The sequence below is a fragment of the Orycteropus afer genome, unplaced genomic scaffold (genome assembly GCF_000298275.1).
Source record: "Orycteropus afer afer isolate SDZICR_OR568_19922 unplaced genomic scaffold, OryAfe1.0 scaffold00068, whole genome shotgun sequence".
In the NCBI taxonomy this organism is placed as follows: Eukaryota; Metazoa; Chordata; class Mammalia; order Tubulidentata; family Orycteropodidae; genus Orycteropus; species Orycteropus afer.
The window spans coordinates 11,454,209-11,479,468 of NW_006921655.1; the positions used below are offsets into that span (position 1 = coordinate 11,454,209).

Genomic DNA, 25,260 nt, shown 5'->3' on the forward strand with positions numbered 1-25,260 from the left:
AAAAAAAAAAAAAAAAGACCAGGTTTGCTGGTCTGATGGAGCCTGATAGAACCACTGAGACTATGGCCTCTAGTTGTCCTTTAGGTCTGGAATTGAACACACTCCTGTGGCTTCCAGCCAAACAAAAGACAGGCATATGAGGTGAACATTTACATTAGGTAGATACACTTATTGGAGAGAACAGTCATGGGAGAATAGAAGGGCTATGTTTGCACACAGAGACAGCTCAGGGGGCAGCAGTGCATGGAGGGAAGGACACAGGGAAGAGGTAATTATGGGGAGGATGTGGGAGGGGAGCTATTGCTTTGTGGTAAGTTGTAGTCAGTGTCATGAGATAGTGTATGTGAACTGCTGTGTGGAAAATGAATTTGCTCTGTAAACTTTCACCCAAATCACACACAAAAAAAAAATTGTTGACAATCAATCCTTACTCCATTCTAGTCAGATTTCTAAAGGTTTATTATTTTAAAATCTCTTTTGTAGAATTGAGATGGGTTCACAGCCCCTAACATCAAAGTGCCAGAAGCATAGAGGTGCTTGGGGTGTTGAATGAATGAGAACTTGTACAATTAGCCAGTCCATCTATCTTCCCAAGGGGCAGGGCCATCGATCTATTCTGTGTCTTTGGTGGCCCTGAGGAGAGACTCTTAATAGGAACTTTACCCTCATTCTTGTAAAGTAACATCCAAGTGCTTTTGTGTTTAGAAGTAGTAGTAAAAGCATCTGGAATCCCCGTGTAATACATACGATTAGCAAGCTCTGCTACTAAATAAAAGGTTTGAAGTTCCAGTTTATCCAGAGGCACCTCGGAAGTAAGGCCTGGCAATCTACTTCAGAAAAATTATCCACTGAAAACCCTGTGGAGCACAGTTCTAATCTGACACACATGGGGAAGTTCTGAGTCACAGTCAACTAAATGGAATCTGTTTGTTTTTTATTTTCCTGGTGTGTTACGTGAATTCATCATTTATAATAGTAATAGGAGCTCTGGTAGCAAACTGCCTAAGGCATTTGACTGCCAACCAGAAGGCTGGCAGTTCAAACTCACCAGCCGCTCCTCAGAAGGAAGGTTTGGCATTCTACTTCCGTAGTGATACTGCCTCAGAAACCCAAGGAGGGGTTGCTATGAGTCGGGTCCAACTCAGCACATAACCATAGTCACCACCTTAGCTTGGGAAGGATTTACTTTTTACTTATGTGACTTGCTATTTAAATAGAAGCTCCATGGCCTAGATGAAAGGATAAAACATTCCATCTAGGAAGAGCGTATTTTGGCCTTGAACCTTATGAAGGATAGCACATTTTCCCCAAATTTCCCCATAAGTTAACATTCCTGTCCTAGAGCGGCACCAGTTTTCTTGATGGTGAGCTTGGACTGCTGCTTTAGCCACTGGAGAAGGAGCAGTGTATGCCTTCAAAGTGCCGTAGGCAGCCATGGCTGCCCTCCAGCTGCCTGTCTGCCTTCCACGTTCTCCCAAATTTGCTTGTCCTACTTTGCCAATTTGTTGGTCCACAATTATGATTTATAAATAGCCCAGAAGCAAGAACTCCAGACAACTTCAACTCCTGCTTCGTTCTGTTCTGTATGGTGGCTTTTTAAAATATGATCAGGATATAGAAGCAAGTGCCTAAGTCATCTGACTACTAACCAGAAGCCTGGCAGTTCACATCCACCAGCCACTCCTTGGAAGGAAGATTGGGCAACCTACTTTCATAGAGATACTGCCTTGGAAACCCAAGGAGGGGTGGCTGTGGGTCAGAAACAACTCAGTGGCAGTGAGTTTGGTTTTTGGTTTTTTTTGGAGAGAAAATAGATGTGGAGGGAAGAGAGGCATTTTCTTCTGTTCTACTTCTAACTCTCTCTTCCCTACTTAGGTGGGGAGGGGACCAGTAGACTAGGATTGTGGGAGGTAGCAAATTGTGTTTCGTAAAATTGTATTTAATGCTAGCATTTAAAAATCTCATAGACCCAATCCCTCAAAATGGGAAGGACCCACAAAGACATGGAGCAACTTTAGATGCGTAGTGCTAAGTGCAGGAAGTCAGTCTGAAAAAGCTACATACTGAAAGATTTCAATCACGTGACATTCTGGAGAAAGGCAAAACTATTAAGATAGTGAAAACTGGTGGTTTCTGGTAGTACAGGTGGTATGGGAATAGATGAATAGATGGAGCACGGGGATTTGTGGGGCAGTGAAACTGTTCCACATGACACTGAAATGGCAGGCACATAAAATAATGTGTTTGTCAAAACCCAAAGGGTCTGCACAACAACGGAACCCAGAATCCACTGCCATCAAGCGGATGCCAACTCATAGCACCCTATTGGACAGAGAAGAAATGTTCCTTAGGACTTCCAAGGCTGTAAATCTTTACAGGAGCAGACTGCCACATCTTTTTTCTACAGAGTGGCTTGTGGGTTTGAACTGCCCACCTTTCACTTAGCAGCCAAGCTCTTAACCACTGAGCCACCAGGGCTCTGCAACACACAGATGGAATTCTAATTTAAAATATAGTTGAGTTAATAATAGTGCATAAATATTGGTTCCTCAATCATAATAAATGTGCCACTTAATGCAAAATATTAATATCTAAGAAACAACTGTTCATTTCTACTTATCCTGGGCAAAAGAGAAGGAAACCAAAGATTCAAAGAAGAAACTAGTCTGTAGGATCAATAGTCTACACAAATCATGGCCTCACCCACCCTGAGACCAGAAGAACTAGATGGCGCCTGGCTACCACTACTGATCATTCTGACCAGAGACACAATAAATAGTCCTGGATAAGAAGGGAGAAAAAAAGGCCAGACATACTGGACCTGTTGAAACCAGAAGAATCCCCAGGAATAACACCCTGAGATGCCCTTTAAACTTTGAACTGAAACTACTCCCAGAGGGTACCTTTCAGCTAAATAACAGATTGGCTCATGCAATAAACAATGTCACCTGTGAGTACTGTACTCTTTAAAAAAAAAAAAAAAAAAATTATGTGAGATCAAATGGTACACAGTTACCATTTGGTGTCACATAAATGAGAGTAATTGCAAGCAGGGAAACTAGATTAAAGGAAGGATAACAACCAGCATTGAAATAGAATGTTGACCTGTTGTGAAAAGCATAATCCATGTCACATTTTATATAGAAATTGTGAAAAGGAAACCTAATTTATGTGTAAACTTTCACCAAAAACAGTAGAATATTATTTAAAACAAAAACAAAAACAAAAAGATGTTAGAAGAAACAGCTTGCAGAGAGTGAGGGGATATATGGGACTTTTCTGTACTTTCTGCCCCATTTTTCCTCCAACCTAAAGCTGCTCTTAAAAAGTCTATTCAAATGAAAAATGAAGGACCATCAGGCTCCTTAATCCATCCCTCTCATTTCACCGGGGGAAACATTGAGGCCGGAAAAAATTAGATGATTTGCACAAAGTCATTCTTAAAGTTTTTGTTTTGCTTTTGGTAATATTTAAAATTTCCCAGACCTGATACAAGTTTTAATTAAGATATCCAAGAGGAATTTCACGTTGTTTATCCTCCTCCTTTTAGTTTTATTTACATCTTAAGAATAACTTTAGCTGGGAGATTGCTCGTGTGTCTTTCCCATATACTGAGGACAGCTTTTGACTCCATTTCCATATAGCCACCTGTTGCTAAGTTTATGTGCTGGGAAGAACAACAAAGGATTAAGGCTCATCTTTCCTTCTGTGGCTCATAGCCCTTACAGAGGAAAAGGTTTGGCTTCCTCACAGTGTCTTAGAGGTGGTACCTGTTGGCTGAGGCAGGGCTCTCTTTGATTGTTCTACAGGCTTTGTGCCTATCTGCTCTCTGGGGCTGTCTCAGATCGGCCGCATGAACCTTGGAATGGATGCCAGCACCTTCAAGTATTATACCATGTGTGGCCTTCAAGAGGGCTTTGAGCCTTTTGCTGTCAACATGAACCGAGATGTTGCGATGTGGTTCAGCAAGCGCCTCCCAACATTTGTCAACGTGCCAAAGGATCATCCACACATAGAGGTAACATTACACACTGTAGATGGCTCCGGTAGGGCAGGTAGCCCAAAGTACTAAGCTCCCACTAATTCTCAAGTCAACATGTAGCTGCTTACCTAAGTCCTTGACCTGTCTCCTGCCCAGCCACTTCTCCGCTGGCCCTCACAGCTGTAATTATAGGCACCTTAAGTGGAGCAGCTTAGTTGCACCTTGGAAGGAAGAACTCCCTTGTGAATTTGACCTTGCACGCACGCACAGCCCTTTGAGCTACTGTATTTCCTCCAGACCTTCTTATATTGTGGTAGCAATATAGTATCCAGAGGACTTAAATGTTCTTTTTCTTTTCAAAAAAAATTATATACATATACTCAAGATTTTATTTTCTGGACATGATTCTTAAATGTTCATAGTGTGGTGTCTTTTGGACCCTGTTTAATTTCTGTAGAGCCTTTTCCAGGATTTTATGCAGAAGTGTATAGTATATGATTATGAAATTCCCACCTTGTCAAGGAAGCTGCACGGAGCCAAGGGCTGTAGGGAGGCTAGTTTGGGTTCTAATTCTACATCCACTTGCCTCTACTTTGCCCATGCCTGCCATGGATTTTGGGGGGATGTTTTTGGGGAGGGCCTGGTGGAAAGCCGAACAAATCAGCTCCATCAGAGCATTAGTTGGGGTTGATTCAGCACTTGATTCCACCTGCCTATAAATGTCTGTAGTTCACCCTCCAGCCTGAATTCAACAAGAATCAACTCATAATCTTGCCTTTCTCCCACAGTGTTAAATAGTAGACACTGTGATATCTGTAAGTTCCTCCTGACCAGTACATTAGAATGGTGGCTTGTAAACTTTTGGAGGCCATGAGCCCTTTTGACAAACTGAATCAAGAAGCTCTCCACTTAGAAAAATGTACAACCAGGCAAAAATACTTCAGCATATCCACAGACCCCAGGGTAAGAACTGTTGTCTAGAGAATGGGAGATGGCTGAGCCCTCAAGGAAGTTTTCATTGTAAGTCTCAGTGTATTTCCTGTGTCCTCCTCTCCACCTGTACATTTCAAAACTCCAATTTTGGTCTTTGCTCCTTCAACATCCCTGCAGTGTTTGTGCCCTGGAACAGTGGCTTTCCCCCATTGTTTGGAGGAGCCCTGGGAGTGTCAGCTCTTGGGTTCTGACAGTGTGGCAGGGATGGGAAATGATCTGGTGGTTCTCATGCCCAGTGACAAGGAAAACTTTTGGAAAAATTTTTTTTCTTTAGCCACTTGCCCCTATCTTAGTTTGCTTGTGCTACCTTAACAGAAATACCCAAGTAGGTGGCTTCAACAAACAGATTTGTTCTCTCATATGTTTAGGAGGTGAGAAACATGTCCACTGGGCTTTCTCCAAGTCCAAGGGTATACAACAGGTGCTGAAGTGTAGGGGTGGTATAACTGGGCAGTAGAGTATAGTATCCACAGAGGCTGATCAGGTTAGGGGGTATTATGCTGAACTCAGGGTGCCTGCTATAGGCAAAGCTTTCTGTTTCTATTGGCTTTCGGAAAAGGTCTTTGTCTATTTTCAACTTCTGCTCCTCAGGGATTTTCATGTGGTTTTTAACTTTCCCTCCTTTAGTGCTTGCTTCTCTGTACCTATGCTGCTCATTTTATATACCAAAGATGATTGGTTTAACACACATACTATACTGATACAGTTTTAAATAACAAAAAAATGTCTTGTTCCCAAATGGGGTTACATCTACAGTTTGGGGTTCAGGAATTATAGCTTTTATTTGGGAGAGGAAGCAATTAAATCCATAATACCCCCTAACCTGATCAGCCTCTGTGGATACTGCACTCTATTGCCCAGTTGTTACACCACCCCTACTTCAGTACCTGTTGTACTCCCTTACACTTGGAGAAAGCCCAGTGGACATGTTTTCAAATCTCCAGTTTCTCTAGCTAGAAGCAAATCTCATATTTTCTGTAGTACGGGGTCTAAGTGGTGATGAGCAGCATAGTGTTGGTTCTCCCTGGTGACAGTTTGTTTTATAGTTCACAGAATGCTTTGCTGCCAAGTATTATGTCAATAAAAGAAAGAGGGTCAGGGTCAAGCCCTCAGTATATCAAGATAAGGACTTGTGTTGTTTCCAGGTTGTGAGGATTGATGGCACCATGGACAGTCCTCCGTGCCTCAAGGTATCCCATAAGACTTTTGGCACACAGAATAGCAGCGCCAACATGATCTACTGCCGCCTGAGCATGCCCGTGGAATGCCACTCCTCCTTCAGCCACAGCCCCTGCCTGGACAGTGATGCTTTCCAGAAAAGGTGAGGACAGGGCCACCAGGCTCTTAGACATCTCCTTGTGCCTGCTGCAAAAATGGATTTTTGTTTTCTGTTAAGATACCTCAGTGCATATGGTTCTCTGTGTTTCCATCAGAGAAATAATGACATGTGTGTGGACCCTTAATTATGTAGTAAACAGTGAAGCTAAACAGTCACACCTGATGAAAAGTTTCTATTCTTCATGAGCTCTCTGAGCCCCTAGCCTGCTTGCTGCCCATAATTCTTGTGTTTTGGGAGCAAAACGAGTATGAGTATGTGACAGTGTGTGGTTGTTGCTTTCACATGGAGTTAAAGGTTCCTAAAGGCAGATACTACCTTCTTTGCATGGTTATGGTCAATGACCCACCCAGCAGCTGTGCCAATGATGAGTAATGTGTTATCTCCTTCCTGACAAGTATTACATTCTTTGATGTCTATTTTTAATCATTGATGTGTGTCTTTGTGTCTGGAGCTGTCTTGTCCAGGTTTCCTCTAGAGTTTCTATCTATCAAACTTTTAAAATAAGCATAGCTGGTTGAAAAAACAGAATAATCTATTCATAGGTATCCCTACCTCTATTTTTATAATCTCCCCCCAACTTCCAACTCTGATCTGTCATCTGAGCTGAGAGACAAGAGTTGGAACTCACAGCCCTGCCTTGTGGAAGCAGCTTTTTATAAATGAGTAAGTCCCAAGATTAGTTGGACTCACTACTGTATAGGAAATATCCAGCTTTCTAAACTTGCCTTGATCATTAAAGGTAGATCAATGGTCTGTCCAAGCTATGAATTCTTTATACAGATGACTGACTAAAACATGGATTATTCTCCCCCTAGGAAACAGATGCAAGACATACTCTCTCATACAACAACAGTAAGTAAATGTGTTTGATTATGGTTTTAATTATTTGATTCTTTGCTGTGCCTGGTAATATGCCCCTCACAGCAAAGATCTGTCTAGAGATCCTCTTTAATTGCCAATTACTCTGCCTTTTAATATCCATCTTGATGCTTCCAGAACAGTGATGCTTCCAGAAATGCCATTTCTCAAATAAGGGAAAGAAATACAGCTCTTCAAAGGACAAGAGTAGCTCTACCTGATGTTCCTAATTGGGCATCATTGTGTACTTGTTGCCAATTTGCCACCAAGGACCTAGAACAGCCTGTCTGATTGAAACTAACATCAGTTGGGGGGGGGCAGGGATTAATTTAATCCTTTTGTTTGCTCTTTTTTGTAAACTTCTATGAATCAGTTTTCCCGTATCTCCATGCAGTGCCAGGAATAATGTTGAAAGCAATTATGAAAAAAAGGAGCAGGAAGCCAGCCCAGGAAATGGAAGTTGCTTTTGGTTCTTTTTCATGAGCAGCACTTCCTAATTTCCTTTTTCCTCTTGTCTATCTTTAGCACCTGTCAAAACGTTTATTTCGAAGAATTCCTTCTACATCCTATAGTGTTATCTTGCAATCTTGAGTTCATTGGTTAACTGTCATCAGGAATAAGACTCATACTTCAGCATATCATATATTTTGTATGTGAAGCAAACTAGACCAAGCACTTTGCATGACTTTCCCATTCGATCCCCTCAGTGACCCACTGAGATGGATGATATTATTCACTCTGAGGTACAGGGAGGTCAAATGACTTGTCCAAAGTCACAATTAATAATGAACAATGCCACGATTCAGGTCCAGGTTTACTTGGCTGACCCTTTTTTCTCCCAGTCAAGAAAATGTGAGACAGTAGACAGTACAAGTAAGAGTTTACTCAATAAGAATAAATTTGATAAATTTCATAAAGAAAATCATGAAGCAGTCACCTACTTCAGTGCTATAGCTGTTACTGTAACATATGTCATAGTGTCCCAGAGCTACCACAAACTAGGTGGCTTATCTACCACTCCTCACAGTTTGTCATGCTGTGGTAGTTTGTATGTTGCTGTGAGATGGGAACTATGCTACTGGTATTTTAAATACCAGCAGAGTCACCCATGTGACCTGTTTCAGTGGAACTTACAGACGTACACAGACTGGGAAGAAGAACAAGGCCATGTACTTCTGGGAAAAAAAATGGCCACTACAAACATGATGTATAATAGTGAAACATTGTGTGATATATTATTGGAAAACTTTATAAATAGCAGTGAAACAGTGTCTGATCAAGTGCCAGAAGATGACCCCCTTAGGTTGGAAAGCACTCAAAATACGACTGAGGAAGAGCTGCCTCCTCAAAGTAGATCTGACCTTAATGACATGGATAGGGTAAAGCTTTTGTAGGTAAAACTTTTGCTGATGCAGCAACTCAAAATGGGAAGAAACAACAGCAAATTCATTAATTATCGGAATGTGGAATGTACAAAGTATGAACCTTCCATTTCAGGAAGTAGCATATAATCAGTAACTGATCGTATTGAAGGAAAAAGTCCAGGCTGTGCTGAAGGTATTGGTGAAAAACAAGGCTCCAGGAATTGACAGAATAGCCCCTGAGAAGTTTCAGCAAACAGATGCAGCACTAGAAGCACTTAATCATTTTTGCCAAGAATTTGGAAGACAGCTACCTGGCCAAGTGACAGGAAAAGATCCATATTTGTGACCATTCCAAAGAAAGGTGATCCAACAGAATGTGGAGATTACCAAACAATATGATTAACATCACATGTAAGTAAAATTTTGCTGAAGACATTTCAAAAAGAGTTGTAGCGGTATTTTGACCAGGAACTTCCAGAATTCAAGCTAGATTTCAGAAGAGGATGTGGAATGAGGGATATCATTGCTGATGTCAGATGGATCATGGCTGAAAGCAAAGAATACCAGGAAGATGTTCACCTGTGTTTTATTGACTATCCAAAGGCATTCACCTGCATGGATCATAACAAATTATGGGTAACATTGTGAAGAATGGGAATTCCAAAACACTTAATTGTGCTCATGAGGAATCTCCCTGTACATTGAGAGGCTTTATTCATACCTAACAAGTGGATACTACATGGCTTAAAATCAGGAAGTGTGTGTGTCAGGGTTGTATCCTTTCACCATATTATTCAATATGCTGAGCATATAATCCGAGAAGCTGGACTATATGAAGAATAACACAGCATCAGGATTGACAGAAGGCTCATTTACAACCTGCGATATGCAGATGACACAACCTTGCTTGCTGAAAGGAAAGAAGACTTGAAACACTTACTGATGAAGACCAAAGACTACAGTCTTCAGTATGGATTACACCTCAAAGAAAACAAAAATTCTTACAACTGTGCCAATACAATTCACGAATTGGGAGCTCTGGTAGCATAGTGTCTAAGGCACTTGACTGCTAACCAGAAGGTTGGTGGTTCAAACCCACCAGCCACTCAGAAGGAAGATGGGGCAATCTACTTCCGTAGTGATACCGCTTCAGAAAACCAAGGAGGGGTCGCTATGAGTCAGGTGTGACTCGGCACATAACAACAACGACAATGTACCAATAAGCAACTTCATGATAAATGGAGAAAAGATTGAAGTTGTCATAGATTTCATTTTATTTGGATCCATAATCCACATCCTTGGAAGCAGCAGTCAGAAAATCAGATGTTGTATTGCACTGGGCAAATCTGCTGCAAGGGATGTCCTCAAAGTATTAAAGAGCAAAGTTGTTATTTTGAAGACTAATGTGTGCCTAACCTAGGAGCTCTGGTGGCATAGTGCCTAAGGCATTTGACTGCTAACCAGAAGACTGACAGTTCAAACCTATCAGTCACTCCCTGAAAGGAAGGTTGGCAATGTACTTCCGTGGTGATACTGCCTTGGAAACCCAAGAAGGGTCACTGAGTTGGAATTGACTTGAAAGCAGTGAGTTTGGTTTTTTGTTTTTTTGTTTGTTTCTCGATGTGCCTAATCTAAGCCATGATATTTTTCAATCATCTCATGTATATTTGAAAGCTGGACAATAAATAAGGAAGACTGAAGAAGTATTGATGCCTTTGAATTGTGTTGTTGGTGAAGAATCCCGAAAATACCATGGACTCCCAAAAGACTGAAAAAATTTATCCTGGAAGAAGTGCAGCCAGAGTGCTCCTTAGAAGCAACAATGACCAGACTTCTCTCACCTACTTTGGTCATGTTGTTAGAAGGAACCAGTCTTTGGAGAATGATATCATGCTTGGTGAAGTAGAGGGTCAGCGACAAAGGGGAAGAACCCCAGTGAGATGGATTGACACAGTGCCTGTAATGATGGGCTCAAGGATTGTGAGGATGGCATAGGACCAAGCAGTGTTTCATTCTGTTGTACATAGGGTCCCTGTGGGTCAGAGCTGAGTGAATGGCACTTAACGACAACAATGATGGTTTGTAAGAATAGAAGTTTATTGTCTCAATTCTGGATGTTGAGATTATGAAAAAAAGGATGTCAGCCACGTTGAGTCCTTCTAAGGCTTAGAAGGAAAATCTGTTCTTGCCTTTCTCCTAGTTTCTAGAGAAAATCATATGACATCTCTCTCTCTCTGTCTCGGTATCTTTTACCTCTATTTATAAAGACACTAGTCATACAGAATTAGGACCTAGCCTACCCAGTATGACTTTGTGTTAACCAAACTAGTAACATCTTTAAAGACCTTGTTTTCAAACAGGATCACATTCATAGGTATAGGTGTTAAGACTTCAACATATCTTTTAGGTGGGGATACAGTTAAATTCATAACAACATAATCCTTGTGATGTACCTCATAAATTTTTATGATGCCCATCACGAATGGCTGTAGTTGTCAACACTGCTGGTTGTTGAGTGTGTCAGCCACACAAAACACATGTAGCCATGTTGCAGGCTTCTTGTTTTGCAGCTTCTTTTTCAAGACTTTAGGGAAAAAAAAAAAAAAAAAAAAAACCTCTGACTTTTCTGTAGAAGTGAGAAGTGGGGCAAGAGTGCTCTGACCCTAGACTGTTATCCCTCATAGGGCAAGGGCTGTGCCCAGCTCTCCCTGTAGCCTGGCTCTGCCCTGATGTCCAGCAGAGGGCTCATGATCTGTACTGACTGTTGTGAATGGCAGCCACTGAGTACTTCAGCGGTGTCTTCTAGGCAAAGAGTGGGAAATTGAGTGCATGATTCTCCAGGTGCTCAAGCAAAACAGAGAAGGGAGAAATGAGGAAACCAATTTCTCTATTTAGTCTTCCCTTCAAGTCTAGAGTGAATTATCTCTAAACAGTGTGTGCTTTTTAATAATAAGGGGCCAAGTAGGTTTCTGTGTCCTTTATCCCTGTCAAGCCTGCTCTGCCACATAGCCACTCACTCCTCTCTGTGGTCTCCCCACAGCAGTGCTACTACGCGATTCGAATCTTTGCTGGACAGGACCCTTCCTGCGTCTGGGTCGGATGGGTGACCCCCGACTATCACTTGTACAGTGAAAAGTTTGACCTGAATAAAAACTGCACAGTGACTGTGACCCTGGGGGATGAGAGGGGCCGGGTCCATGAAAGGTAAGGAGGCTCCTAAGAGAGGCAGATTGTCCACTGGGTTCCACATCCCCAGTATTTTCTCATTTACCCCTCTTCTCAGAAAAAGGGGAGTAGATAGCCCAATCTCTCTTAAAAGGAAAGAAATGAAGCACGAGCTTAAAATACTTAAGTAAATGAGTACTATGGCAGTGAGGAGAAGTGTTACTGGTGCAAATAGAGAAAAATACCATCATGTTTCTAAAACATGGCCCAGTGTTGGGAGATACAGATAGAGAAATGGAAGATCTGGGGTCAGTCTCAGAATTTTCTCCATGATTTTTAGATAAGCCCCAAATTCTGTGACATCAGAACAAGGGAGAATCCCTGGGTGCTTGAGAGATGTTGATGCAGAAGAAATAAAATGATAGATCACATTATACACGAATCGATAAGCTTAAAACTTTTCATTCCAAGAGTCTATAATAACTGAAAACATAAAGAACATAAAAGAGACATAACAAGTTCATAAACAGTAATCACTCTAGAAATTAGGGATATTTAGGGGACAAATGTGTTTTAGGCACACTCATGCCCTCCCTCCACTGCAGTCAAAGAACCCTTGGCCAGATGAGCCCCAGAGGTGGCCCTGGAAACTGAGCCTTGTTGTCTCCATCCATTGTTTCCCACCTGTATAGAGTATGATAATCTGTGCCCTATACAGACATGTACAACAATATAGGAAGTTGTTTCTCAAGTCAGCCTTTCCTCCCTACAAAGTCAGGAATGCTATAAAATCAGTGCACTTTGAATACCACTGGCCCATGAAGGTCAAGTGGCTGGAGGTCATTCCCACTGTGATCTCAACAGGAACCAGTGTGGGTTGGTGGTTGAGAGCATGGACTCTGGAAGCAAGCTACCTAGATCTTAAACTACATTTCAGTACTTACTAGGTGTATAGCCATCAAGCAGTCACTGAACCTCCTGGGGCCTCAATCTCTATCTATAAAATGAGAATAGTAGTACCAATCTCACAGAAGGGTTGTGAGGTTTAAGTGAGTTAATATGCAGAAAAATACTTAGAACAGTGCTTGCACTTATACTATCAACACTGATTGTTATCAGGAGGTCTAAGGTGGTGGTGCAAATGGTTAACACACTTGACTGTTAACCAAAAGTTGGCAATTTGAGTTCACCTAGAGGTATCCTGGAAGAAAGCCCTGGCAATCTGCTTCCAGAAAATGAGCCATTGAAAACCCTGTGGAGCACAGTTCTGTTATGACAAGCGGGAGTCATTGTAAGTTGGCATTCATGGCAAATGGACATTATTATTATTGAATTCCCATCTTGTTAAGAGATCCAGCGTAAGATGCTATAAGCAACACCTGGTTTAGTTTGGAAAGAAAGACATGTGAAAGCATTTGACCAATCCAGAATTTGTTCTTTTGCTGAAAGAGCAAAGAGAAGAGGAGTCCATCCTAATTGGGTTTATTATCCCCATTTGCTGGATCTGCCTCTTCAGGCACATTACTTGCTTTTTCTGAGCCTCAGTGATCACATTTATTGTGAAAATTAACTGATACATTAGCCTTTAGAATAAGACCCAGTATATAGCAGATGTTCAGTAATTCTGTCCTCTATAGTAAGAAATAAATACAAGATTGATTTTCAAATGCTTGAGGGCATTTCAAATTTGGTCTTTTAAAGCATTGCCAAAGCCTGCCACTTCACACTTCCACAGCTCCAATACTTTATTAATTGAATTTTGTAGCAGTCCTAAATCTATTCAGTACTTTACTCACTAAAAAGCAATAATAACATGGCTGCTGTTTAACCTTTATGGAAATCTAACAATGGCTTTAACTCTCTAGAAGTGATTTGGCCCTTATCTGAGGTTGTTCAGAAGGGCTCTGGTGGTATAATGGGGAAGGCACTTGGCTGCTAACCATAAGGTCAGTGGTTCAAACCCACATAGCTGCTCCGTGGGAGGAAGAAGAGGCAATCTATTTCTGTAAAGATTTACAGCCTTGGAAACCCAATGGGAGTTGCTATGAGTTGGAATCAACTTGATGGCAGTGGGTGGTGAGGTTATTCATACTGAGAAAACAGTCCTAGAAGAGAGGAGAGAAATGGTTGTTTGCAAACGGGATATCCAACCATGGGGGAGAATGATAACCTTCTAGAGCTAAAAGGAACCTTAGAGAATCCTGATAAACTTCTTTGCATTCTAAATGAGAACACAGTCCATACAGGTAAAGCAGCTTTCATAGTCTGTGGAGACAGTCTGTCCCAAAGTCTCGTTGCCACATTCCCTGTCCCCAACTGAACTGAATAGCACCAGGTTGACCATAGGATGTTTAAAGGAGCTGCTCTAGCATCATGTATAGAGTCACGCTCTCATTTATCCTGGGAAAAGTCACATAATGTTACCTTACGGAGCATGTCCTTCAGATGATGTACACAAGGACCCAGATTAGGAGGAAACCCAATCAGTTCCTCTTGTCCATAGCTCATTGTGAAGGATTCTGGGAATCACCTCTGCTACCACGATTGAATTTTCCCCAAAGCCCACCCAGTGTTTAAAATCCTACAGTAAAGGAACCACTCTTTGGAGCCTTGAGGACTTTTTGTTTTTACATCTATTCCTCACTCACTGACATGGTTAGGTTCTAAAGACCAGGTCAGTAAGCAGAAATCAGCATTACACAAAAATGAAGGTGACCACATTCCCCAACCCCTCACTCATACTGTGAACATCCCACCAGACCCCTGCTGAGGTGTCCTGCTACTGATGCCTTTTCCTTCCTCACATCACCTCAGGAGAGCTTGGCCCCACCTGCTGCCCACAGAGGAGGCCTGCTCAGTCTTCCAGAGCCATGATAGCCCAAGCACTGGCCCCTCTCCATTCCCAGGGCCCCTTCCCTTTCCTCGTGATATTTCAGGATGGATAGCCTTGGCTCATTCCCTTAACAATCCCAGAATGCTTTGATAGCTTTATGGGTGCCAGGGAGCTCCCTGTCTGCTGACAAGAGGGCCTGGGTGCCACATGGAGGGGCACACTCTGCCTGCTGTGTCCCCACACCAGCCCTTTGCCCAAGTATCCCCCAGCTCTCACTGGATAACCTTGCCCCTCTCCTCTTCCACATCCCCATGAGAATCAACAAATGAGAGCTTCCTCTAAGGCCTTGATGTCCAGGTCAGGCCTCTGCCCTTGACCTTAGACTATAGCTGCTGCTGGCCACTCACTCACTGATGCCAGGTTACCCCACCCAGGTACCCCGTCTCACCCTAACCTGTGCCCACCCATGAGGGAGCATCAAGGAGTGGTAAGGGGCTGTGCAGGTCCTGATCAGCTGATATAGGGTCTCCTGGGCCCTGGGCGCTTTCTCAGAGCTCTTTCTGACCATGGCCCAGCCTGTTCCTGTCACTTCTTATGGCTGGAAGCTGGGGCCAGACCCCAGTGTCCCACTATGTCCCTGATCCCAGCCTACCTTGAAGACACTGGCTGCAAATGCCCTAGCCTCAGCCCTCTCTAAGCACCAAGGGCCTGTCAAGCAATGTTCTATCCCTAGTCACCCCACTCCAGCCCCCCACTCTGCTTTTCCTGGCAACCTAGCAGCTTGGAGAGGACTGTACCCCCTGTCCTCTCCCAGTAGTGCATCACTATGCAATACAAGCTTCTTTTCTACATGCACACTATGTCTGCCAGTCAGGGACCATATCAGGGATTTTGACATTTGTTACTGCCAGATGTATGACTTTAATGTACAAAATAGTTGGATAGTAGGTTTTTTACTACTGTTGTAAAAGTGAAATGCCATATAATGAAATAGTCAATAAATGAGGAGTAGGTGTAAATAGATTTTGTTGTTGTTGTTATTTGCTGTCAAGTCGGACCTGACTCATAGCGACCCCTCTTTGGGTTTCTGAGGCAGTATCACTATGGAAGTAGATTGCCCAACCTTCCTTCCGAGGAGTGGCTGGTGGGTTTGAACTGCCAGCCTTCTGGTTAGCAGTCAAGTGCCTTAGGCCCTACACTACCAGAGCTACTAAAGCGATGGCCAGGTCTATGCAGCAGGGAGTGGCCTGTGGATTTGAACCACCAGCCTTGCACTTGGCAGGTGACTGCCTTAGGCCCAAAGCCATCCTCTAGTTCAAAATCACCAGCCACTCCTTGGAAGGAAGGTTGTGCAATCTACTTCCATAGTGATACTGCCTCAGCAACCCAAGGAGGGGTCGCTATGAGTCGGGGCCGACTCGACGGCACACTACAACAACAACAAATAAATTTTAGGTGCCTAAAATGGAGTTCTTTTCTCTGGGAATTGGTAGACAGCTGACAGCTAACTAAAGGAAGGAACCCAGTTGGAAGGAAGCTAAGAGGGCAGAGGTCAGAACTGCAGGGAGCTGGGAAGGAGAGAGTGGGATAGATCAGGGAGGGAGAAGGGATCAGAGATAAACTCCACCTACTTTGCAAGTCTGCCAGGATCTGAGCCTGCCATCGTAAGGAATGTGGGCCTGAGTTTTCAAGTTCTGTAGTCTTTGCCCCAAACACTGGACCAGGATTTTGAAACTTGGTTTTTAATACTGCCTTTTACACTAAATCCCTATAAAATCCACCTAACCTCCTGTATGCCTCAGTTTTCCATCTCTCAGTGGGAATAATAGCATCTCTGTTACCTATTTCATAAAAGGAAATTGACACCGAATTATCTGAACATTAGGCTATGTGGAAGGAGGTAGCCCTCCCTGGTGATTCATGCTTGGGTGGACTGTGATGAAGCTGAATGCATTCACTTAAGAAAAAAAAAAAAAAAATTTGTGATCATGGGAAAGCTTCATAGGAAGTTTCCTGGGCCATTTCATTCTTGTGATTAAAAACGTCCTTAGTCCAGATTCTGTGCCTTTTCCTCTCATTGGCTTCTAGTGTGAAACGCAGCAACTGCTACATGGTCTGGGGTGGGGACATCGTGGCCAATTCCCAAAGATCAAGTCGGAGTAACGTGGACCTGGAGATTGGCTGCCTTGTGGATCTGGCAATGGGCATGCTGTCCTTTTCAGCCAATGGAAAAGAACTTGGCACCTGCTACCAGGTAGGGCTAGCTTTGGGGGCAGAAACAGTGATGTCCCAGGTCTGTGATCCTGATGCTTCTCTATCCTCAGCACCCCTTCCCCACAGTGTCTCAAGTGGATGAATCCACATTTAGGAGAACAAAAAAGGGACAGAGAAAGTAAGTGGCTTCATTTTGTACAGAAAAGAAAAACAGTGGGAAGAACTATCGTATTGATTGGTTAATCAAATGTATTGCTGATCTTTCTGGAGGACGAAAAGGATTTTCCTTGGTGACAGGCTCTAAAAGTTTATCATTTATTCCATAAATACTTCTTGGGCAAGTTTTATGTTACCAGTGTTTTACAAGCTGTATTTGACTGCTAACCAGAAGGCCAGTGGTTCAAACCCCCCAGCCACTCCTCGGAGGGAAGGTTGGGCAATCTACTTCCATAGTGATACTGCCTCGGAAATCCAAGGAGGGGTCACTATGAGTCGGATCTGACTCAATGGCAGTGAGATTGGCTTTTTGAGTTTTAAGGTGAACATAAATACTCCTCACTTTAAGAAACTTCTATGTTTAAAATCTAGACCTAGAAAAACAGGTTAATTTGCCAGGGAGTATTCATTTTGACAAAAGATTTTTCATGTTCCCTGTGGATTCCTTATAAAATTCTTTGAAAAATACACTTCCATAAATTATGTGTTTCCCTATTTTATTGACTGTGAACTTCCATAGACCTACTCAGAAAAATAAAACAAAACAAAAAACCATGACTCATATACAGGTAGCTTTACCTGTTATTCACTACAAGAAGCCTGAATCTCCTTTAAGCAAGATGTTCATCCCTTATGGCCAGGTAAGCAGGAAATGCCACGTATTAGCTATTTCTCTTGATGTATTGCAATGAATGTTAGTATATGAAAAACTTTGAATGTTTCAGAAAGAAACCTGTCTAACCAAGCATTTCTCAAATTACCAAGAAAAGCATTTTTCTCATTGTTTTCACAGTTAGTGATATTCTATAAACTTAGCGTTCCACAGAACATATTATTGGAAATGCAAGGGTACAGTTAAATTTCTATACGAAATATTGTTGGCACTGTAGGAGTGGAAATAGAGAGTCAGATGTGTGTGTAAATAGAGAGTGCTGTAGAGTTCAGAGGAGGAAGAGCCCACTTTTGTCAAGACTTGTTAGGAAAGGCTTCAGTGAGGAGAAAGTGTCTGAACTGTATTTTAGAGGAAGAAGGTATTCTAGGTGGCGAGGCATTTGCCAGGTTGAAAGAATGGCACAGGAAACCTCATAGAGATAGGGAAGTGTAAAGTGTATTTGAGGAATGCACAGAATAGTGTGAGGCTTTTATGGGGAGTGGTGGGAAATTCATTTGGAAAGGTTGTTATTTGTTGTTATGTGCCGTCGAGTCATCCCTGACTCATAGCAACCCCTCCTTGGGTTTCCGAGGCAGTATCACTATGGAATTAGGATTGCCCAACCTTCCTTCCAAGGAGTGGCTGGTGGGTTTGAACCGCCAGCCTTCTGGTTAGCAGTCAAGTGCCTTAGCCACTATGCTACCAGAGCTCCCTAGGCAGATATTAATAGGAAATGGGAAGGCTACTGAAGATTTCTGAGCAGGAGAATAGTGTGAAGGAAGCTAAGTCTGCTGAGGTTGCCATCTTGGCTAACTAGAGCAGATACAAACATCCAGCTGTTTAGGATGCCTAAAAGACCAGATTCCAGAATCAGTGTGGTGGTTATGTTTGTGTGTCAACTTAGCTGGACTTGGTTGAGTGACTGGGCAGCTGGTGGTAGTTATTCCCCATGATGAGACTGGCAATCAACTCCATGATGGAATCTACCACAAGCAGCTGAGTAGCTGCTTTGGGTATATGGTCTGCTTCCCGTATATAAGAAGCAGCTTTGGGAATGGTCTCTGGCTTATGGCACACTTGAGCCCTGCATGAAGCCATGTCGTCGTTCAGCAGCCTGCCATGCTCTGCTGACCTTGGGACTTACAGTGGACTTAAATTAATGGCCTGCCATTGGTTTGGTAACATTGGGACTGTGCCTTTTTATTTGTTGACCTTGGGGTTGTCAGCATCAGCAGCCATCAGCTGTCTGCGTGAAGAAAAGCCTCTAGTTTCAGTGGGCCGGGAGCTGGAGGCAGAGCTGAAGCCCAAGGCTGAGGGGCTTTCACCCAGCCCCTACAGCCTGGCACTTTGAACTTGAACTTAAAGCCTCCAAACTGTAAGAGAATAAACTCCTGTTTGTTCAAGCCATCCCATTTGTGGTATATTCTTGTCAGAGAGGCCCTAGGTAACCACAACAATCAGCCCCAGATCATACCCTTCAGGCAGGAGAGCCTCTGAGCAGCGAATTATCTGGCCTGTAGTTGAGTAATGGGATCAGGTGAGATATGAAAATAGCTGCCCAAATTCAAAATGTTCAGTGACAAAAATGAATGGACCGATCTCTTCCTGAGGACCTGGGACAGTATTGAAGTAGCTGCCCCCATCCTTCCAGAACCTCCTTCATTGTTGTGATACCCTGTGCGTCTTCTTTTCAATGCCATATGGCAAGTTAGGTCCAATAGCTCGGGCCCAAACAGCCATTTTCAGAAAAAGGCCTTCAGAAACCAAGCTTTAAGGTAGAAAGTAAGATTTTACTCTTCTAGTACTTTCTCATGACTCTCCCTTCCCCCCAGTCCCTGGAGAAAATGCTTATATACATTACTGCTCTCCTTCAGAATCCATTAACTTTTCCTATTAACTTTTTAAATGAGTTTGGCTGAAGGGTCCTCCCTGAGCTGCAGAGAACTCTGAAGCATCTTATGACTGTTAAGGCTAGCTGGGCTATGGAGGGTCAAAAAATAAATGAAAACAAACCTCATGGCGTTCACAGAAACAGTGACATGGCTGCCTCAGGGCAGAACTAGTGATACTGATGAGATGTTTCAGCAAAGATGACATTGTGGCAGCTTTTATCCCCATCTTTTACCCTCGTTCCTGAATGACTTGGAGCTCGTCAGTTATCTTCTCTGAGCTGTGTGTTGGCACCCACCTCCCAGATAACTTCTCTATTCCTTATATATATATATATATAAATCCTGATGATTCTCCTCACTGGTCCCAGACAGTACTGCAGCCCTGAGGATGCTGCTGTGAATGGAAGGAGTGTCAGGGCTCAGTGCCAGGGACACTCGGGAAGCTCCCACCCAGCCAGCTGCCCTTCTCATTCCATGCAAGACAGTAACATGTCCAGCCAGGCGTCTGGTCTCCTAGCAGTTGGAATAATTGTTATTCAGAAGCTGTAACCATTTTCATTTTTCAATTATCTCAAGGGGAGCAGGGCAGCAATATTTATACTCTGGCTTTCTATTCAGAAAGGACCAGTAACCAAAATAATGAAAGAAGGGTTCTCTCAAACAGTGTCTCTAGACCTCCTCATTAAATACTGCTATGCAATTAGAAAACCTTTCACTGTCCCACTTAATGTAATCAGTGAAAAAATGAAAAAAAAAAAATGTATGTTCAAGAGACACTCCATGGTGATGGCCAGCCTAGTCATACTGCTCAGAGAGCAGGTCCAGCGAATGAGAGACAGATTTATGATGGGGCTAGCTTTCATTCAGGTCAGTTCCCAAGCCCTGACCTTCACACATGATTAGAAATAAAATGTTTATTATTGCAAGGGCAAGGTAGATCAGCTAGTGATAAAAGGTGCCTTAAATACCAAAAGGAGCCTTGGTGGTGCAGTGATTAATCTGCTGCTTTTGCTAACTGAAAGACTGGTGATTCATACTCACCAGCCACTGTGCAGGAGAAAGATGTGGCAGTCTGCTCCCATAAAGATTACAGCATTAAAAACCCTATGGGGGTAATTCTGCCCTGTCCTATATGGTCACTGTGAGTTGGAATTGACTGGGGCAAAGGAGTTTTAAATACAAAAGGAAAAACTTCAGGAAATGGGGAACTTTTGGAGATTTCTGAGCAGAGAGTAGCATGCTGTGGTGCATCACGGCAGCCCCAACTCCAGACTGACTGCACATTCCAGAATGTACGTTTCCTTTATAGGTTGAACAATGCCCCTCAAAAACTATGCTGAAGTCCTAACTCTTGGTACCTGTAAATGTGACCTTGTTTGGAAATAAGGTCTTTGAAGATGTTATCAATTAACATGAGGTCATATATGAGTAGGGTCCTAATCTCGTGTTAGTGGTGTCCTTTTAAAAGAGGAAAAGACAGAAACAGAGGAAATATAGCCATGTGAGGAAGGAGTTGTGCTGCAATTGTAAACTAAGTAACACTTGGGGCTACCAGAAGCAGGGAGAGACAAGAAAATATATTCCTCTTGATCCTGCAGAAAGAACATGGCCCTGCCAACCCCCTGAATTCAGACTACTGTAGCCTCCAGAACTGAGAACCACGTTTCTGTTACAGCAACCCTAGGAAAACAATATGCTTGTCATCTGGAATGCAAGCTGCTTAAGGCACAGGCTGTCCCTTGTGTTTGCTGTTCTGTCCCCTCTGCACAGAACAGTATCTAGTGTCTGGTGAGTGCTTAGTAACTTTGTTATCAGAGAAACTGGCTTGGTTGCAAGCACCTGTGTTACATTTTTATTGCTTTTTGACAAGTTTCCACAAATTTAACAGCTTTAAAAAACATACTTTTATTATTTCACAGTTCTGTAGGCAGGCAGACATGAGTGACTTTTCTGCTTAGGTTATCCCAAGGCTGAAATCAAGTTATTAGTCATATTAGGGCTTTACCTGGAGGTTCTGGGGAAGAATCCACTTCCAAGCTCATTTGGGTAGTTGGAAGACCTCACTTCCTTGTAGTTGTCAGTCTGAAGTTCTGTGGTCCCTGTTTCATAGCTGGCTGTCAGCTTGGGGCCACTCTTAGCTCCCGGATGATTCTCCTCACTGGTCCCAGTCAGTACTGCAGCCCTGAGGAATGCTGCTGTGAATGGAAGGAGTGTCAGGCCTCAATGCCAGGAACCCATATTCCTTGTCATGTGTCTCGCTCCATTTTCAAAGTGATCAAGGGCATGTTCAATCCTTTTCATGCTTTCAGTCTCTTTGGTCCTCCTCCTGCCCACAACCAGAGAAAATAACTCTACTTTCAAAGGACTCAATGTAATTAGATTAGTCCCACCTGGATAATCTCCCTACCTTAAGGTAAATTGATTAGTAACCTTAATTAAATTTACAGACTCCCTTTACCATGCTGTTATTGTGTTGTTGTTAGTCGCTGTCTAGTCAGCTCCAACTCATAGTGATCCCATGCAAAACACAATGAAACACTGCACTGTCCTGCGCCAGCCTCACAATACTTACTATTCCTGAGCCCATTATCACAGCCACTGTGTCAGTCCATCTCGTTGAGAGATCTTCCCCTTTTTCACTGACCCTCCACTTTACCAAGCATCATATCCTTGTCCAGAGAATAGTCCCTTCTGACAACATGACCAAAGTAGGTAAGACTCCGTCTGGCCATTCTTGCCTCCAAGGAGCATTCCGTGTGTCCTTCTTCAGCAGAGATTTGTTAGCTCTTCTAGCGGTCCATAGTATTTTCAGTATTCTTCACCAACACCACAACTCAAAAGCATCAACTCTTCTTTGATCTTCCTTATTCATTGTCTAACTCTCACATGCATATGGGGTGATTGAAAACACCATGGCTTGGGTTAGGAGAACCTTAGTCTTCAAAGAGACATTTTTGTTGTTCAGCACTTTACAGAGGTCTTTTTGCATCAGATGTGCACAGTGTAATATGTCATCTGATATCTTGACAGCTATTTCCATTGGTGTTGATTGTGGAACCAAGTAATATGAAGTCTTTGACACCTTCACTCTTTTCTCCACTTATTGTGATACGCTTATCAGTACAGTTGTGAGGTGTTTCATTTTCTTTACATTGAAGTGTAATCCATGTTGCAGACTGTAGTCGTTACTCTTCATCAGTAAGTGCTTCAAGTCATCATCACTTTCAGCATGCAAGCTGTGTCATCTATGTGTTGTAGTTTGTTAATGAGTCTTCCTCCAATCCTGATGTCATATTCTTCTTCATATAGTCCAGCTTCTTAGATTATTTGCTCAGCATTCAAATTGATTAAGTATGGTAAAAGGATACACTCTGACACACTCCCTTCGTGATTTTAACCATGCAATATCCCGTTTTTCTGTATAAACAACAGCCTCCTGTTCTATGTAGTTTCCTCATGAGCACAATTAAGTGTTCTGGAATTCCCATTCTTCTCAATGTTTTACATAATTTGTTATGATCCACACAGTAGAATGCTTTTGCATGGATAAAAAAACACAAGTAAACATCTTTCTGGTATTCTTTGCTTTTAGCATAAATCCATCTGACATCAGCAATGATATCCCTCATTCCATGTCCTCTTCTGAATCCAGCTTATATTTCTGGAAGTTCCCTGTCAGTATACTCCTACAATCATTTTATCTTCAGCAAAATTTTACTTACACGTGATATTAATGATATTGTTCGAACTTCCAGATTCTGTAGGCTTACCTTTCGCTGGAATGATCACAAATAAGGATCTCTTCCAGTCAGTTGGCCAGGTAGCTGTCTTCCAAATTTTTTGGCATAGACAAGTAAGTACCTCCAGCGTGACATCTGTTTGTTGAAACATCTCAGTGGCTGTTCTGTCAATTCTTGGAGTCTTGTTCTTCGTCAATTCCTTCAGTGCAGCTTCAACTTCTTCCTTCAAAACCATTGGTTCTTGGTTACATGCAGTCTTCTGAAGTAGATGAACATCAACCAATACTTTTTGGTACAGTTACTCCGTGTATTCCTTCTATCTTCTTTTGATGCTTCCTACGTCATTCAATGTTTTGCACATAGAATCTTTCAGTACTGCAACTTAAGGCTTAAATTTTTTCTTCAGTTCTTTCAGTTTGAGAAATACTGAGTATGTTCTTCCCTTTTGGTTGTCCAAGTCCAGGTCTTTGTACACTTCATCATAATAATTTGCTTTGTCTTCTTCAGCTGCTCTTTGAAATCTTCTGTTCAGCTCTTTTATCTTGTCATTTCTTCCATTTGCATTCAAGAGCAATCTTCAAAGTCTCTTCTGACATCACATTTTGCCATGTGACATGACATAATCACAGGAGTAACACCAGGGGTCAAGGCAATGAGGACCATCTATAATTCTGCCATTATTGCCATTTTTAGCCTTGTTTACATCCTCAGGCAACCACAAGTAGTGTTTGCTTATTTTAGTGATTTAAAAGAAATTTCCTTTGTTTAGCATGCTGGAACTATTTAGCATGTTAGAAATAAACCTATCTCAGGATGTCTTAAATGCTCTACAAGTACCTACTCTCTGTGAGAAGGGCTGTTTAGGAAGCTTGTAAGGACAATCCTGAAACCAAAAAAGCACCCACTGCCCTTGAGTTGATTCTGACTCATAGCACCCCTATTAGGACACAGTAAAATTGCCCCCTAGGGTTCCCTAGGCTATAAATCTTTACAAAGCAGACTGCTTCACCTTTCTCCAGCTGACCATCTGGTAGGTTTGAAACACCAAAATTTTGGTTAGCAGGTGAATGCCTTAACTACTGTACCATCGGAGCTCCAGACAGTCCTGAGGGACCTGAAAATGCACCACTGTTCAGGCTCTAGCACCCTATACTGCTGTGTATGACACCTAGAGATGAATGCATTTATCTTTCCCCATTAGCAGTCTCATGGGCCTCTTGCTGGTCCAGGTGATGTATTCTCAGCCACCAGATTTTGCTTGCTTAAGGCTACAGTGACTTGAGGGACCACAAGTCGTTCTAGGTGTCACAAGAGGGCTGTTTGGAGAATCTGAGGGTCAGACCAAGGATGACTCTTGCCTTAAGGCCAAAGTCATAACAGTATCAAATCAGAATTTTATATTTATATCTCTCATTGCTTAAGCCTAGAGTCTGACACAAAAGAGGGATATAATAGATATTTTCTTGGTTAGCTACTGTTGCTGTAACAAAAAATAGCCCAAGTAGGTGACTTTAAAAACAGAAATTTATTTTCTCATAGTTCAAGAGTCTAGAAGTCTGATTTCACCTCTAGGGGTTGATCTTTGTCAGTAGCCCCATGAGATTTTTGGTATACTTGGTATTCCTTGCTGTTCCTTGGCTTTTTTTGGTGTTTGTCTTTGCCTGCGTGTTTCTCTGTGTCTATTTCTGATCTTTTTATAAGTAAGAAGAATTAGGCTTAGGACCTCCCCTTCTCTTATATTAACTCATTAACATAACAGAAGAAAAACTCTATTTCCAAACAGAATCATACCTATAGGTACAAGTCCTGGGACTTCAGTACATGTTTTTGGGTGACACAATTCAACCGCAAAGGCTGTGGGTTAAAACACTCACTGAAGGGGCGGGTCAAGATGGCGGACTAGGCAGAAGGATTACACAGACCCTCTTCAACAAAGAAAAGGGAAACCAATTAATACAGACACAGAAGATAATCTTGGACCCCTGAGCCTTGAAGGAAAGGATGCAGATTTG

The 25,260-nt window shown here is 42.5% G+C and overlaps 1 protein-coding gene across 1 annotated transcript in view; it reads left to right on the top strand.

Moving 5' to 3' along the window:
* The window catches only part of RYR3 (ryanodine receptor 3), a 585,899-nt gene that overhangs the window by 269,776 nt on the left and 290,863 nt on the right, over positions 1-25,260 (top strand). The window contains exons 28-32 of the mRNA XM_007940521.1: positions 3,810-4,018; positions 6,121-6,296; positions 7,130-7,166; positions 11,577-11,740; positions 16,623-16,788. Of these exons, the coding sequence (XP_007938712.1) occupies positions 3,810-4,018; positions 6,121-6,296; positions 7,130-7,166; positions 11,577-11,740; positions 16,623-16,788 (752 nt within the window). The remainder of the gene's footprint in view (positions 1-3,809; positions 4,019-6,120; positions 6,297-7,129; positions 7,167-11,576; positions 11,741-16,622; positions 16,789-25,260) is intronic.